Genomic DNA, 14,586 nt, shown 5'->3' on the forward strand with positions numbered 1-14,586 from the left:
CTTTTGAACCCTGCACGGACATTATGACAAAGAACTGTAGAAAGTCAACTAGAAATTACTTTTTCTTTCTGAAGGTAGAATCAAATTCTAAATTGTTTCTGGTTTGTCTTGACCCCTGTGAAGAAGGAGGTTACATTCTAAAAGTAATTAAGGGTTGATTATATGTTTATAACTCCACTAAACTGAGGAATATATGTATGGTATCAGCTATCTTAGAACATCTATACTGCAGCTGAGATTCCTTGAAGGCATGCAACTCTAATAAAGCCATGTTGAAAGCAACTAATTTTGATGTCACCCCTGTCATTTCTGACAAAATAGTGCTGCTTTCAGGTTTATGTTATTTGTGGCAAACTCAATTTCAGGGGTGCCGCTGCACACCATATATGTTTTTCTTATTATCACTTTGACTAAAAACTTTGCATTTTAGATTTGAATGGATTTGAATTATAAATATAGAAATGTCAACCTATTTACATACCATCTGTACATTCATGTCTACCATTTGATACTTATAAGGCCTGCCTTGCTATTTTTGTAGTTTGTACATAGTTCTCAAGGAACAAATCTGTGCTTGGTACTAACTGCTAAGTTATAATGCAGTTGGAGCTTAAGTTATTAGTTTATCCAGCAGTTGGTTTGTAATAGGTGTTCGGTTTATGTTCATTAGCAATATGTAAATCAATTTGTCTTGCTCTGCTTTTACAGTCTGCTCTGAAAACTGGATATAGAATTAATCTCTTCATGTGCAGAAAACAATAATATGCGCTGTTTGCTGTATGGTCTATTAATATATATTGTATCATCTTACACTATATATTTACATGTAGTTTTGAATAATTCTCCTGTGTATACAGGTTTGTATATATAGCATATTTTATTTATTTCTACAAGTCCTTTGTAGGATATGTTTTAAAATATCTGTCCACTTTTCATGGTTAAAATGAATTATGAAGCCCTTTTAAGTTAAACCATCAAATTCTGAGCCTTATGAAGAAATAAAGGATGTATAATCACAAATTACTCTTTAAGTTTGAGATACATCCTTTGATTGGTTCCATTTTTAGGTTGTGTTAGCATTTCTAGAAGCAGTGTTGTGTGCAAGGAGGCACATTAACATCAATTGCTGCAAATACCGAAATATGAGCACATTTCAGAGTGCACAAGTTTTTCTCACATTGTCAGTACTCGTACCCAAGGACATGTAATTTGCCTACATTATTAGGTCCACAAATGTTTTAATGTTTACGTAGTGATATAGTTTTATGGAGTTTCTTGGCAGAGAAGTAGGGTGACATGGGGACCGAGGGCTTAAGTTTGGGGAGGGCAGAACATGGGTGGTGAGATGGTGGGGGAAGGGGGTGGTGCAAATACATATTGTACTTGAAAAATTGGTTATAAAAAGATGTGTAAAGACAAATTTACGAGAGTTGCAAATAAAACTTTGGCATACAAAATAAAGTTTAAACTGATAAATGTTAAAAATATGGCAATGATTGCATTGAACATTAACAATGTTGGGTGGAGGTTTGGGTTTAGGGGGCAACGCCCCTTGTGGGGGTTTTGGGGCAACACCCAGAAGTTCCTAGGATGGTTGGGAGGCTCCTCAAAGTCTCTTGAATGTGTCGGGGATGTCCCGGAGTCCCCAAACCAAGGGGTGTCCTTGAAATGTCCTCGAGTATTGAGCAATGATGGTGGGGGGATGTCCCCGTCTTAGAAATGTGAGGATTTGGGGGGGGGGGACGCATCCTCGTGGAACACTGCTTAGTGACTATGGGGATGAACTTTTACAATAGTTTCTCTATATTCTAGCAAGCTTCTATTTCACTTAGGTGCATAGTGATCATGCTTTAACCCAAGGTTAGTTTTTTTGTGACTATAGTGATCTATTGCTAAGCATTCATGATGTCTTGCTTCCTAAAATCTTTATTTGGTCTCTAGTTAGTTAAAAGTTCTCTCGGTGTTAAACTCAACATTATTAGAACATGTTGAAATAGAAAGTGATGTTGAGACACAATTTTTACAATGTTGTTATGAACTTTAAATCAACTCTAAATGATAAGACTAAGAGTATGGTAATTCATAAACACACTTGTAATTGACTGTGGTCATATTTTTAAATAGTTCTTGTGTTAAGTATCATTATAGTGTGGCAAGGTCATCCTTGAAGAAATCCTAGCCATATTTATAGTTGTCACTTTTCATACAATTTATCCATTGGAACCATTACAAAGGTTTATATTTCACTTGTATACTTGTTTATAATTTTTGTCATTAAGATATTTTTATCCTAGTGATGGGTCACATTGCGTGATCCAAAATGTTATGTAAAAATTCTCACATAGTTGAACCATAAGTTGCTGCTAATATTATGGATTGTGATGTTGGGTGTGTGGTTTATACTTAGCAAGTTTGCATGTTTTACACCCTTATATACTCCACAACCTGCCACAATTAGTGGGGTCAGAGGTAATGCCTAGGAATAATGGGGGTTAGTGGTCCCCTTGCAAGGTGTCACAAGGCTAGCCCCTAGCATGGCCCCATGCAGCATGGGGAATCCCTACTTGCGTTTCTAGGATTTTGTAGTGTGTATTGGTTGAGTGGTAAGAGCACCATGAGAAGTCCAAGATTTGCAAATGGTCCTAACCACAATGGGCCCTTGGCACTCAACTCCAAGCTTTCACTCTCCCATGCTACCCGAGACCTTGCTCTTGCATCACACTGGAAGATTACCTTTACACCAACCCTATTGTTTAGGCTTCACTTTGTGTACTAGGAGTCCCATACTTCCTAAACATTCCTATCCTACAACTTCCCCTCACCTTTGGCTCATAACATCCTTTCATTGTACAACTCTATCACACTATCAAAAAACACTCTTAGAGCTCATTCCAACTCATGATATCTTAATCCTAGTGCCAACATTTCTTTGTCAACTCACCTCTCGTGTACAATGTCCAACTTAGTACATTGCTGACTTGCCATCTTGGCTCGTCCTCCTAATTCCCTAAATTTGCTTATGCCTTTCCTTAAAGGCATCAACAAGTTCTTGACTTGCCCACTTTGATTTAGACCACATATCCAAGTCATTTGCCAAGTCTCCTAGACTCACAAACCAACTTGCTATCTACTACACGAGTTAGGTATTCACTTCTCTTAATTCAACTTACTATTGTGGCCCAATCACATTGTCTTTCTCTTTGGCCTTGCCATTCAAGCTTTGCCTCTCATGACCTTTTCATGATTTCCTAACTTACGGTCCTACCATGCAGTTTAGCTCCATGGTCCTATGATTGTTGTCTCAATCCAATGACCTTATCATTGAGACCTATACCTTGAAATCACAGCTTCACTAAAGCACCAAGCAGGTTACAACTCATTACTCTAGAATTCACTGCTAAGTCCTCCTTCACTATTGTCCACCTTTTGGACTTACTAATACGACAGCCCCAACCTTCATGGTTCAATCATGTTTCATCACTTAAGTTCCCTTTACAGGCTCACTTTGAAACTCCATGCCCTCCACTCAATAACGTGGACTAATTTGTTTAGCCTTTCCACTTATTCCCTAGATGGTCCTTGACTTCCTTGACAAGCTTCCAAGTCCAATATGGATAGATCCTCTTGTATTTTTTTTTTCTTAGCCTAACAATTCCTTGAGTTGCACCTTAGTTCATGACTGGTTGGGACTCCCTAAGCCTATCTGCATTTCTTTGTACTTGACAATACCTTGCCACATTCCTTGAGTTGGCATAACACTATCCCAACCTTAGTCCAGTATTGTCTTGCATCTGGCACCCATAGTACGTTGAACCATAGTTTGCAAACTCGAACATGGAGTACTCGGCAAGCGTGAAATTTTCAACTTGGCAACTTAGAAAGTCCTAAAAATTAAAATTTCTTACAAAAAATATATTTTTTTGTTGCAAAATTCAATTACAAAATTTATTAAAGTAAAAAATGATATCTTGAAAGAGAAAATACATGGTTTTATAGCAAAAAAAAGTGTGGAAAACGTGTTTTAACCATGTTTTACTTGCGTCGATGTTTTTACCCATGTTTTTCCGTGTCTATATAAAATCACGAGTTAAACTTGTAGAAATTCACACAACAGAAAAATAGAGTACTCGACAACTTGTAGAGTTTGCAAACTATGCCTTGAATCACTCAAGCCGTTTTCCATTCATTGGGATGACTAGATTCCTTGAGTTAGCTCTATGCTCTTATCCCAACTAGGTCATTTAGACTCCCTGAGCTAGATAGACATGCATCTATATATGCTTGATAGGAGGGATGTTGCATGCTTCCCTACATGGACCAACTGGTAGAAGCTTGATCCTCTTGCATCCCAATGTTACTGTATTAATTCAATGTGCAAGTCCAACTCATCGAACCTCATCACTTGCATGAATTTATTTCTCATCCATTCTTGCCTCATTAAGTTTCTTGGACACTTTCTTTGTGGCCCGTCTAGATACCCTTGGCATCCTGGAATCTAATTCCAAGTTGACAATGCACCTTAAGCTAACAACACCTTAAAGGCAAAATGCCTTAAAGGCCTTAGTACATTTTGCCTCTTTGTTACCCATCATTGACTTGCCACTTGACTTGTACTCCCCAAGTACCTATGAGCCCTTTCAAAGACCCTCAAATTGGGACCCTATCCAGAAAAGCACTTTGTTTTTTCCCCCATTGGAATTGAGGTCCTAGACCTCTTCTAGCATTGATTGTGCTTAGGCAACCTTGAGTGAGTTCCTAAGCATTGCACTTAACTTCCACATGCATTCCCAAGCTTAGCTCAACACAAATTTGACATAGCTTCTCCCACCCTCTTGGGCTTGCCTAATTCAACAAGCACCTATTCAACCGGCAACTCACCCAGGAGTTATCCCATGTATCATCTAGCTACCTAGCTTCATTGATAAAGGCTTTTGGACTACGTGCTAGCATCCACGACGAATCCTTGCAATTCCATCTTGAGGTGGAGTTACTTTGCTTCATTCCTAGGATCCATTTAGAAAACCCAGCTCCGAGATCAATCTTGAGACTGCTCCCCCTTCGTTCTTGGGGGTCAATGTCCTTGACATTGGCTTCATTCGCATAGTCTTCCTTTGGAACCCCCAAAGGCAAGACACGCCCTATACAAGGGTTTGGGAGTGGGAGCCTTGGAGAATTTTTTTGGGTCCTTAAAGGGAGTTTTCTGGCACATGGTTTCATACCTATTATGTTGTTTATTGTGTAACGGTTTACTACAAAAATGTGCCTATTAATACTTGCTCATGGATCAGGGTTAGTCACAAGTGAGAAATATCATGTTGTATTGTGAATGGTTGGGTTGTCATGATGAATGCTGTTTTTGCTGGGTTTTTCTTCAAAAGGGTTTCGTAGAGTAAATCTCGTCATACTGAGTATGCCATTATTTCTTGGTGCTTCATTTAAGAATTTACTAGCATTGCTTCTCTTTGTATAGGCTTATCGTTGTTTTTCTCTTTAAGTGAAAGACTAAACATCTAATTTAATTATTCAATTTGGGATATTATGTTTGAAGATGAGCCATGCTTCTTGTAGTAGTTGGAAATAGATTTGTCTCCAAGTCAGCATATACACAATTTAAGCTTAGGCAATCGTTTTTTGATGAAGGGTAAGCTATGATGTATATTGTTTTCTCAATTCTCTGAAGGATGGTGAGGATTCCCTTTGCAAGAGATCAAATCATATCTAGACCACACCATCTTCTATATTTGATTGAATGATTAAGTCCATACTTAATGAACAGTCAAGTTTGTTCTTCCATATGATTAAATGCTGGAGATCAAATGATTCACAAGGAAAAAGTTGCAGTAAATTATTCTCTTGGCATCATGTTGGTTTCAAGTGAACCTGTTTTCTTTCAGCATGTAGATTCAGTGTTTTAATGTCTTCTGTGTTGGATAGAGTCACAGTAACCTTGTAGAGTAGTTCCTCTGCTTTCTTTCCTCTTTTAGAAACTGAATAGTAGGTTTCATGTCAGATCTGAGATAGAAATTATTGGAATGCTTGACCATAAATGATGCTTAAATCACCGTCCTCCTCTTTAGAGCATGCTGTTCAAGAAATTTGAAATGTTACTTTCTAGATATTTCCTGTGTTTCCTACATGAGTTCTGTTTTAAACTTTTAAAGGATGTGGGGCTAAGGATAAGAGAACCATGGCTTTCTCTCTGTGTTAGATATAGTAATTGGAAATTTCCATGCTTAAGTAGCTTCTGTACTATTGTTAAATTAGTTAAGATGTAAGAATTTAAATTAATATATTTCTGTCAGGAGCATGAAGACAAGATGCAGGGGACTATGGGAGAGAACCCAATAGGTTTGCAGGTTCTCATAGATTACGAGTTTATTGGGTATTGACCGATTTTAAAAAACAAAAACTTTAAAGCTATTAGTCTTGACTTCAAAACCACTGTTGTTGACTTCCATTGCAAGTAATTAAAAATAAACTCTCCTTACAACATGTATGTGATGAATTGTTGGCTGCCATTGCAAGTAATTAAAAATAAACTCTCCTTACAACATGTCGCATCAAAAAGACAGTAATCATGTGATGAATTATAACACATACGTGCACCAAGAAGACTCGACTTATTGAACAATTTGTGGACAGGCATTTTTCCTTTTGTATTTCATGACACCTGAGCCAAAAACTAATAGAATATTAAAATAATGTTAATTTTAGTATTAATGCTCAATAGTGTATATTCTATTTTGGTTAGATCGTCTTCGATCTTCTCAACAGTTTCTTATTAGAAACTTGCTATTCTTGTAAATATCCTTGTATTATTTATGAGCGTCTTGCTCATTCTGATAATTAATCAATTCTTTGAAATCCATTGCGTGTCTCGCATTGTTTTATGGTATCAGAGCTGTAGTGATCTGGAGCGAATTTTTCCTGTTATTCACATTTTCGTGTGAGGACCTGTAATACACATTTTCGTGTGAGGGCCTATAATTCACGTTTTTGTGTGGGGGCTATCGCCTGGTTTTTCTGTGCGTTTGTGCTCGCACTATAACTCCCTGTGTGCCCGCACTATAACTCCCGCGCGAGCTGCAGGGTTGTCGCGTTTCTCTTTCGCGACCTGTTTTTTCCGAGACCTGCAGGGTCGTCGCGCTTCTGCAACCTGTGTGCGGCGTCGCACTCTTCGAACAAACTCCGGTGTCGTCTCCACCGGCGTCGCGACTTGCAACAAACTTCGGCATTGCGCGCGTCTGCAGACTTCGGCGTCGCCACCTCCGGCATCGCGATCTACAACTCGCCCCCTCTGCAAACGCGTGACCTGCAACCTGCGACCTGCACCTTCGGCGACGGTTGTTTTTCTGCATAATCTGCAAAACCCACGACCTTCTGTTTCGATGAAGGTGTTTACCTTATGTTTTTTTCATCGAAAATAAATTTTTCTTACAGAGCCTTGCTGGGTTTTTCGAAACCTAATTTGGGTAGTTGTCCGTTTTTTTTGGGCGCCTCGATTTTTGTGCCTCGATTTTCGAGCCTGCAGATTCAGATTCTGACAGCAGATTCCTTTTGGGTTTTTCGCACAAATTTGTGGGTTGTCTTTGGATTTTTCTGGGTCAGCCGGAAACTTTTTCTTGGGAAACGTGCAAATGGCTTCTCTCACCAATTTGATGTTAGAAGGCAGTCAACGCTTTAATGGTCACAATTACAACATCTGGAAACAGCGTATGTTGACCATTTTTGAATATAGGCGTCTTGACCAGCTTGTGTTGGGAAAAGAGTTCAGTCCTGGTACACCTGGTGCAGATCAAGATAAGTTTGATGAACGCAATCGGGAGGCAGTTATGCTTCTCAAACTCTCAGTGACTGATGATCAGTTACCGCAGATTCCTTCCGGCAAGACAGCTTCCGACATCTGGAAGCATCTGAAGGAATTGCATGAGACATCCGACAAGAGCCGAGAATTCTTTCTAAAGAATCAGCTGTTCTCCATTATGATGGACGAACGTATGTCCTTACAGGAACACCTCACGAGGATTAAGGACATTCGAGATCAACTCGAAGCTATTGGTCGGACTATGGAGGAAGAAGACATGGTAGTAATCACTCTGAAAAGTCTTCCGAAATCGTATGAACATTTCATTGAGACCCTCAATATTACTTCCACCAATGTTGATTTGAAGTTTTCAGAATTATGCACCAAACTTCTACAGCAGGATCACTGGAAACAACAGTTTGGTAGTGGTACTACATCAGCCTCCTCGGAAAATGCCTTCACAACTCAATCCTTTCAGAAGGATAAAGGCAAATTTCAGTCCTCTCAGTCTTCTCAGCAGAAAGGCTCTTCTCAGACACAGGATGGAGCTAAGAAGAAGAATGTGCAGTGCAATTACTGTCACAAGTACGGCCATATGAAGAAAGATTGCCGTCAGAGGCTCGCTTCTGAACAAAAGAAGCAGGGAGGGTCACACCAGAAGGCGCATGTTGCTGAACATTCCGAGCAGAAGGAGTCTGCCTTTTATGCCTTTATGGCTAAGAGGTCTTCAGATCATGCCAGGTCTTCTGCTTGGTACATCGACTCTGGTGCATCATGTCACTTTTCTCATCGGCGTGACTGGTTTATAGACTTCTCACCTTTCAGTGATTCCGTTGTATTTGGCGGAGGTGAGGAGTATACAGTTGTTGGCAGAGGCACTGTTCAGATACAGTCTGGTGGCAGGACTCTCCTTTTTCTGAATGTGTACTATGTTCCTGGAATGGAACTTAATCTGCTCTCTGTCAGCCAGATTATGAGGAATTCTCCTCAACTAGATGTGGTGTTCAGTGCTCACAAGTGCTCCATCATTGATCGGGAGATTCGTCTTACTGTTGCTGTTGGTCTAGAGGATCATGGCCTATATAGGCTTCTTGACACTGGTGATTCTCCTGAAGTGGCTCTGGCAGCTCGTGTTTCTCCTCTCAGCACTTTGTGGCATCAGAGATATGGACATCTCAACATTTAGTATCTCTCTCAACTATCTCGGGAGGGACTTGTTTCAGGGTTACTTGATATTCAGACTCAGCATCTTGGAGTATGTGGCGCCTGTCAAGCTGGCAAACAGCATCGGACTTCATTCACACATGGAAAGTCTTGGCGCGCATCTAAGGTACTTCAATTACTTCATGCTGATATTTGTGGTCCTATGAATACATCTTCTGTTACTGGTTGCAAATACTTTTTGCTTATTGTAGATGATTTTAGTAGAAAGATGTGGGTGTACTTTCTTAAACATAAATCAGATGTATTTAGTATCTTTCAGAAGTTTAAGTCCTTTGTTGAAAAAGAGTCTGGACATAGTATCATTACTCTTAGGACAGATAACGGGGGGGAATTTTGTTCTTCTGCATTCTCCAACTTCTGTGATACCCATGGCATCAAACGCCAGTTGACTACACCCTACACTCCTCAGCAAAACAATGTTGTCGAGCGTCGCAATCGTACGGTTGTTGAGATGGCTCGCTCTATGTTACAACACAGGCGTGTTTCGAATAAGTATTGGGCTGAAGCAGTGTTTACTGCTGTCTACCTGCTTAACCGTTCTCCTACTCAAGCTGTTAAGGGGAAGACTCCAGAAGAGGTTTGGTCTGGTCGGAAACCTACGATTAGCCACCTGAAGGTTTTTGGCTCTGTTGCCTATGTTTGGATTCCAGATGCTAAGCGCTCCAAGTTGGATTCCAAAAGTCAGAAACTCATGATGACAGGATACAGTGATCACCATAAGGCCTACAGATTGATAGATATAGACACTGAACGTCTTATCTTCAGTCGTGATGTTGTATTTGATGAAGACAGAGGATTCTTTCAGTCCCCTTCTTCTGAGCAGAGTTCTGAGGATCAGCCTCACAGTGTTCTTATTCCATTAGGTTCGCCTGATGGGAGGGATGATGCAGAATCTATTTTCGATGATGCACTACCTGAGTTCCCTCCGGAGAATAATCCTCCTCCTGTTGCTCCTGTTCCTGATCCTGCGCCTCTTCCAGCTCCTCCAGATGTTCGCACTTCTACTCTCCGGCCTAAATGGTGGGCCAAGACCATTGGTGATCTCAGGGATACTGAGCTCATTGAGGGTAGAACCTCCCGTAATAAGAGCAAACAGCAGCATACAGTCAATTTTGCTCTCATGGCTAACATACACAGTGTTTTTGAGCCTCAGACATACTCAGAGGCTAAAGGTATACCTGAGTGGGAACAGGCTATGGAAGCTGAGTTCCAAAGTCTTCAGAAGAATCACACTTGGGCCCTTTCTGATCTTCCTTCAGGGAAGAAGCCCATTAGCTGCAAATGGGTGTACAAAGTAAAATACAAAGCTGATGGAACCCTAGACAAGTATAAGGCTCGCCTTGTTGCTCGTGGGTTCTCACAGAAAGAAGGCATTGACTATGAGGAGACTTTTGCTCCTACAGCCAAAATGAGTACCATACGGCTCGTTCTTGCCTTGGCAGCCCAGTTCAGTTGGAAAGTCCATCAGATGGACGTCAAGAGTGCTTTCTTGAATGGTGACTTACAGGAAGAAGTCTACATGACGCAACCTCCAGGATTCAAGGTTGCTGGTTAAGAACAGAAGGTCTGTAGACTAGTCAAAGCACTCTATGGTCTGAAACAAGCTCCTTGGGCTTGGTACATGAAAATTGATAAGTACCTGACAGATCATGGTTTTCAGCGAAGTCCATCTGATGCAAACTTGTATATCAAGCATTCTAGTAATGATATTCTGTTTGTAGTTGTCTATGTGGATGACTTAATCATTACTGGCAGTTCAGCACATTTGATCACTGGGATCAAACAGGATTTGTGCCGCACCTTTGATATGACAGATTTGGGACTTCTACATTACTGCTTAGGAGTTGAAGTCTGGCAGACTGAGAACAGTATCTTTCTCTCTCAGTCCAAGTATGCCAGAAGTCTTGTGGACAGGTTCAGAATGCAGGATTGCAAACCTGCCTCTACTCCTATGGAACCCAGGCTCAAACTTTCAGCTCAGTCATCTTCACCAGTTGTGGATGAATCTCTGTTCAGGCAACTAGTGGGCAGCCTCATCTATCTTACTGCCACTAGACTTGACATCAGTTTTTCAGTGAGCTACATTTCACGCTTCATGATAGTTCCCAAGGCTGATCATTGGATAGCAGCGAAGCGTGTGCTGCGTTATGTGAGTGGCACTCCTGATTATGGACTTCTGTACACTCGGAGTTCTGATCCTATACTCAGTGGTTACACAGATTCTGACTGGGCAGGTTCGGTTGATGACCGTAAGTCTACAGCAGGGTATGTGTTTAGTTTGGGATCTGGTGCTATCACATGGACTAGTAAGAAGCAGCAGGCTGTGGCTCTCTCCTCGACAGAAGCAGAGTATCGGGGAGCAGTTAAGGCATCTTGTGAGGCGGTTTGGCTTCGACGAATGCTTGCGGATATGCATGTATCTCAGGCAGGTCCTACTCCCTTGTTCTGTGATAATCAGGGAGTGCTCAAACTCGCCAAGAATCCAGTCTTCCATGAAAGAACCAAGCATGTGGAAACTCATTGTCACTATATTCGACAGCTGGTTGAAGACGGATCCATCCAGTTGCTGTATGTTCCTACATCGGAGCAGCCAGCAGACATCTTCACCAAGCCCCTTGGTCCTGATAAATTTGTAAAATTCAGGGGGTCTATAGGTGTAGTTAATAGATTGAGCATTAAGGGAGGGTAATAGAATATTAAAATAATGTTAATTTTAGTATTAATGCTCAATAGTGTATATTCTATTTTGGTTAGATCGTCTTCGATCTTCTCAGCAGTTTCTTATTAGAAACTTGCTATTCTTGTAAATATCCTTGTATTATTTATGAGCGTCTTGCTCATTCTGATAATTAATCAATTCTTTGAAATCCATTGCGTGTCTCGCATTGTTTTAAAAACATGCTGATGTGGCACTATCTTTGATGAGGTGGAACCAAAACCATTGGTTGAAGCAGTTAGCTGGCCAAATAAACCAGTGTAAAAAATTTAGTCATTAGAATTGGCCATGCAAGTGCTCAAGGGTTGCAAAGTTAATCCTAGCAACTAGTAGGTCCTCCCCCGAAAAGGCTTTAACTAATACAGCTATCAGTACATAATAGCATATTATATTAGACACCTTCTATTGAAAATAAATTATAATTAATGAATATCTCTTGCCTTCAGTGTTCTGCTTTTATTTCCTTGCTAATTTATGTTCTTGGGTCATTAAAGTAGACATAATAGTTCAGTTAGATTCAACTTGTATCTGTTTTGATGCTGTTGGTGCATACACTTGTTTCAATGCAAGTACATTATCTATAGGACTTAATCACTATAGCTTCTGATACAAATGCCTTTAAGGTAGATAATATTGCTCTTTATTTTCAATATGCTGTAAATAGTTTCTAAGCTTATTTCAGGCATATTTTACCAAGTCTTCTGAAGGTAGATCTAATTAAAACCAATGCCTACGCATTCAACAGGATATAAAATTTGCTGTTCATGCACATCCGACATTATCTGAAGTGCTTGATGAGCTTTTCAAACATGCCAAGGTATGTTTCCATCTATTGCCTATTTATTTTATCTTAGAGGGAAATGATTGGAATTTGGTTCTCTTGAAGTTACAATGTGAGCAGTCAAATTTTACATTGGATCCATTTTTTTCATAGATCTGACAATTGGGACTTCACCTCTCATATTCCCTTCACTTACAAAGTTACATGGCTTCTGTAAATCCTTAATTTGTTTAAAGAAGTTTAAATTATTACTGTTTGTCTGAAGCATCCAATATTTCCTGGTCCAAGTCCTATTGGCAAGAAGCTTGTATGAACTATTTTATAGAGCTTTGTTTTTAATCTGAGGCTATTTCTGCCTATGAGTTATGGTCTGATGTTCAGTAGTTGCAAATTCAATCGGCTTGCATCCAACCTTTTAAAAGACCTTTTGAATGTAAGATTTTTATTTTTTTGAGCATCAAACATAGCACGTCTGATATTGTAGGCCTGAAAACTTTGAATCAAGATTTGGAATTATGTGAAAAAAGAATAAGCACAAATACGTTAAGTTTAGATAATTAGAATATGGTATAAATTCAATGCTTAGTGTATTCTGATCGGGTTGTGACAGGCAAGTTGTCTATGATAGTATTTACTATACCCAAGCCCAAGTCAGATTTGTCTGATGCAATAGAAATAAACTTGCATCAGAATGAGCTTTTACCTCATCGAACTGTAACGTGGTTATAATATTAAGAACGAAAAATTAGAAGATGCTACAAAATGGTATCTTACATGTAAGAGTACTTAAGTGAAATTTGTTTGGTTTGGGTCAAGTTGTTTTCTCCAATGCAATTGAATGTGTTAAAAACAATTTGGCATAAGAACATTTATGAGCTTTTGCTTTCTTTAACAATGGGTCTGGACTTGCAGGTTGAGCAGCCTACTCCTCAACCAGTGCATGCAGAACCTGTTGCAGCCTAGGAAAAGCTTTATCAACGTATCTTCTCTGTCAGATATTGCAGTCAGTTATGAGATGCATGGATGCATGCTGAGCTAAGGTGTATCCAGCAATGTTGGCTTGAATGCATGGTTCCTTGTTACACCATATTAAGTATCTAATAATAGAGGCATATTGCCAAGTAGAATTATGCTGATGCATTTGTTTAGTTCAATTGAAATAAGATCCTGCTTGGACGGTTATATATTTCTTCTATGTTGTAGAGTTAGTTCTCCGAGTTATAGTGCTTCCAAGGTGTTCAAAAGGACCCTTGTACAAATGACGGAACAGGAAAATAGCGTGCACTTTTCTACTGATTCTTGCTATGAAAAGCAAGAGCTTTGGCTAATTTAATTCCATTTTTTCTACTCGTAATTATGATATAAGGCGAGTTCACCTAGTAAGCATCCTTGTTTAATATAATTTTTGTAGAAGTAGCAAGTTATCTAAATGTCCTGTTGTGGCATCGGCTTAAAATACTTTAGCCTCGTTCTTTTCTTTTTTGTGGCATATGGTGTTGTGCTGTATTCAAGATTTTTTGCCATATTTGGAACATCTTTTTCTTCCCCTAGAAGTTTTATATGCACACGATCCTAATCCTGTCAGCTCCCCATATAAATTCTCTGTGAAGTTTAGTGTTCTTGCTCAAGTGGTAAGGTGTTTAAATCTTGCTGGGCAAGCTCCTTGAGTTAAAGTGACTGCTAATGTGGACAAACTACATGTGCCCTATTGGGATTATGAGGGCATATCAGAAAAACAGAACAGGAGCCATTAGTCTTAAGAATGGTATTGGAGTCCATTAGGCTCCATGTATATTAAATATAAATTTAAAATATTAATAACTTAATTTTAAATTCCTGAAAATGTTATAAGAGAGATTCCAATTAAAGATAACTTCGGCAATCTCATGCATTTATATTGGCACCTTTGACCATTTCCTATGTTAATTCCAACTCTTCTTATCTCTTTTTTTGTATGTTACGGTTGACGGTTTAGGGTAGAGTATCCAGGCTGAAATATTATTATCTCTAGTTGTTTAAATAAAGCTGAAGTGCAATCTAGCAGACTCTCCCTGCTACTTT

At 39.5% G+C, this 14,586-nt stretch overlaps 1 protein-coding gene across 1 annotated transcript in view; it reads left to right on the forward strand.

Moving 5' to 3' along the window:
- The window catches only part of LOC131026759 (dihydrolipoyl dehydrogenase 2, chloroplastic), a 69,340-nt gene extending 55,461 nt beyond the window's left edge, over window positions 1-13,879 (forward strand). Inside the window, exons 14-15 of the mRNA XM_057956700.2 lie at window positions 12,490-12,561; window positions 13,438-13,879. Of these exons, the coding sequence (XP_057812683.2) occupies window positions 12,490-12,561; window positions 13,438-13,488 (123 nt within the window). The 3' untranslated portion in view covers window positions 13,489-13,879. The remainder of the gene's footprint in view (window positions 1-12,489; window positions 12,562-13,437) is intronic.
- The last annotated feature ends 707 nt before the right edge of the window (window positions 13,880-14,586 follow it).

This window comes from Cryptomeria japonica, chromosome 1 (assembly GCF_030272615.1).
Source record: "Cryptomeria japonica chromosome 1, Sugi_1.0, whole genome shotgun sequence".
NCBI classification, from domain to species: Eukaryota; Viridiplantae; Streptophyta; class Pinopsida; order Cupressales; family Cupressaceae; genus Cryptomeria; species Cryptomeria japonica.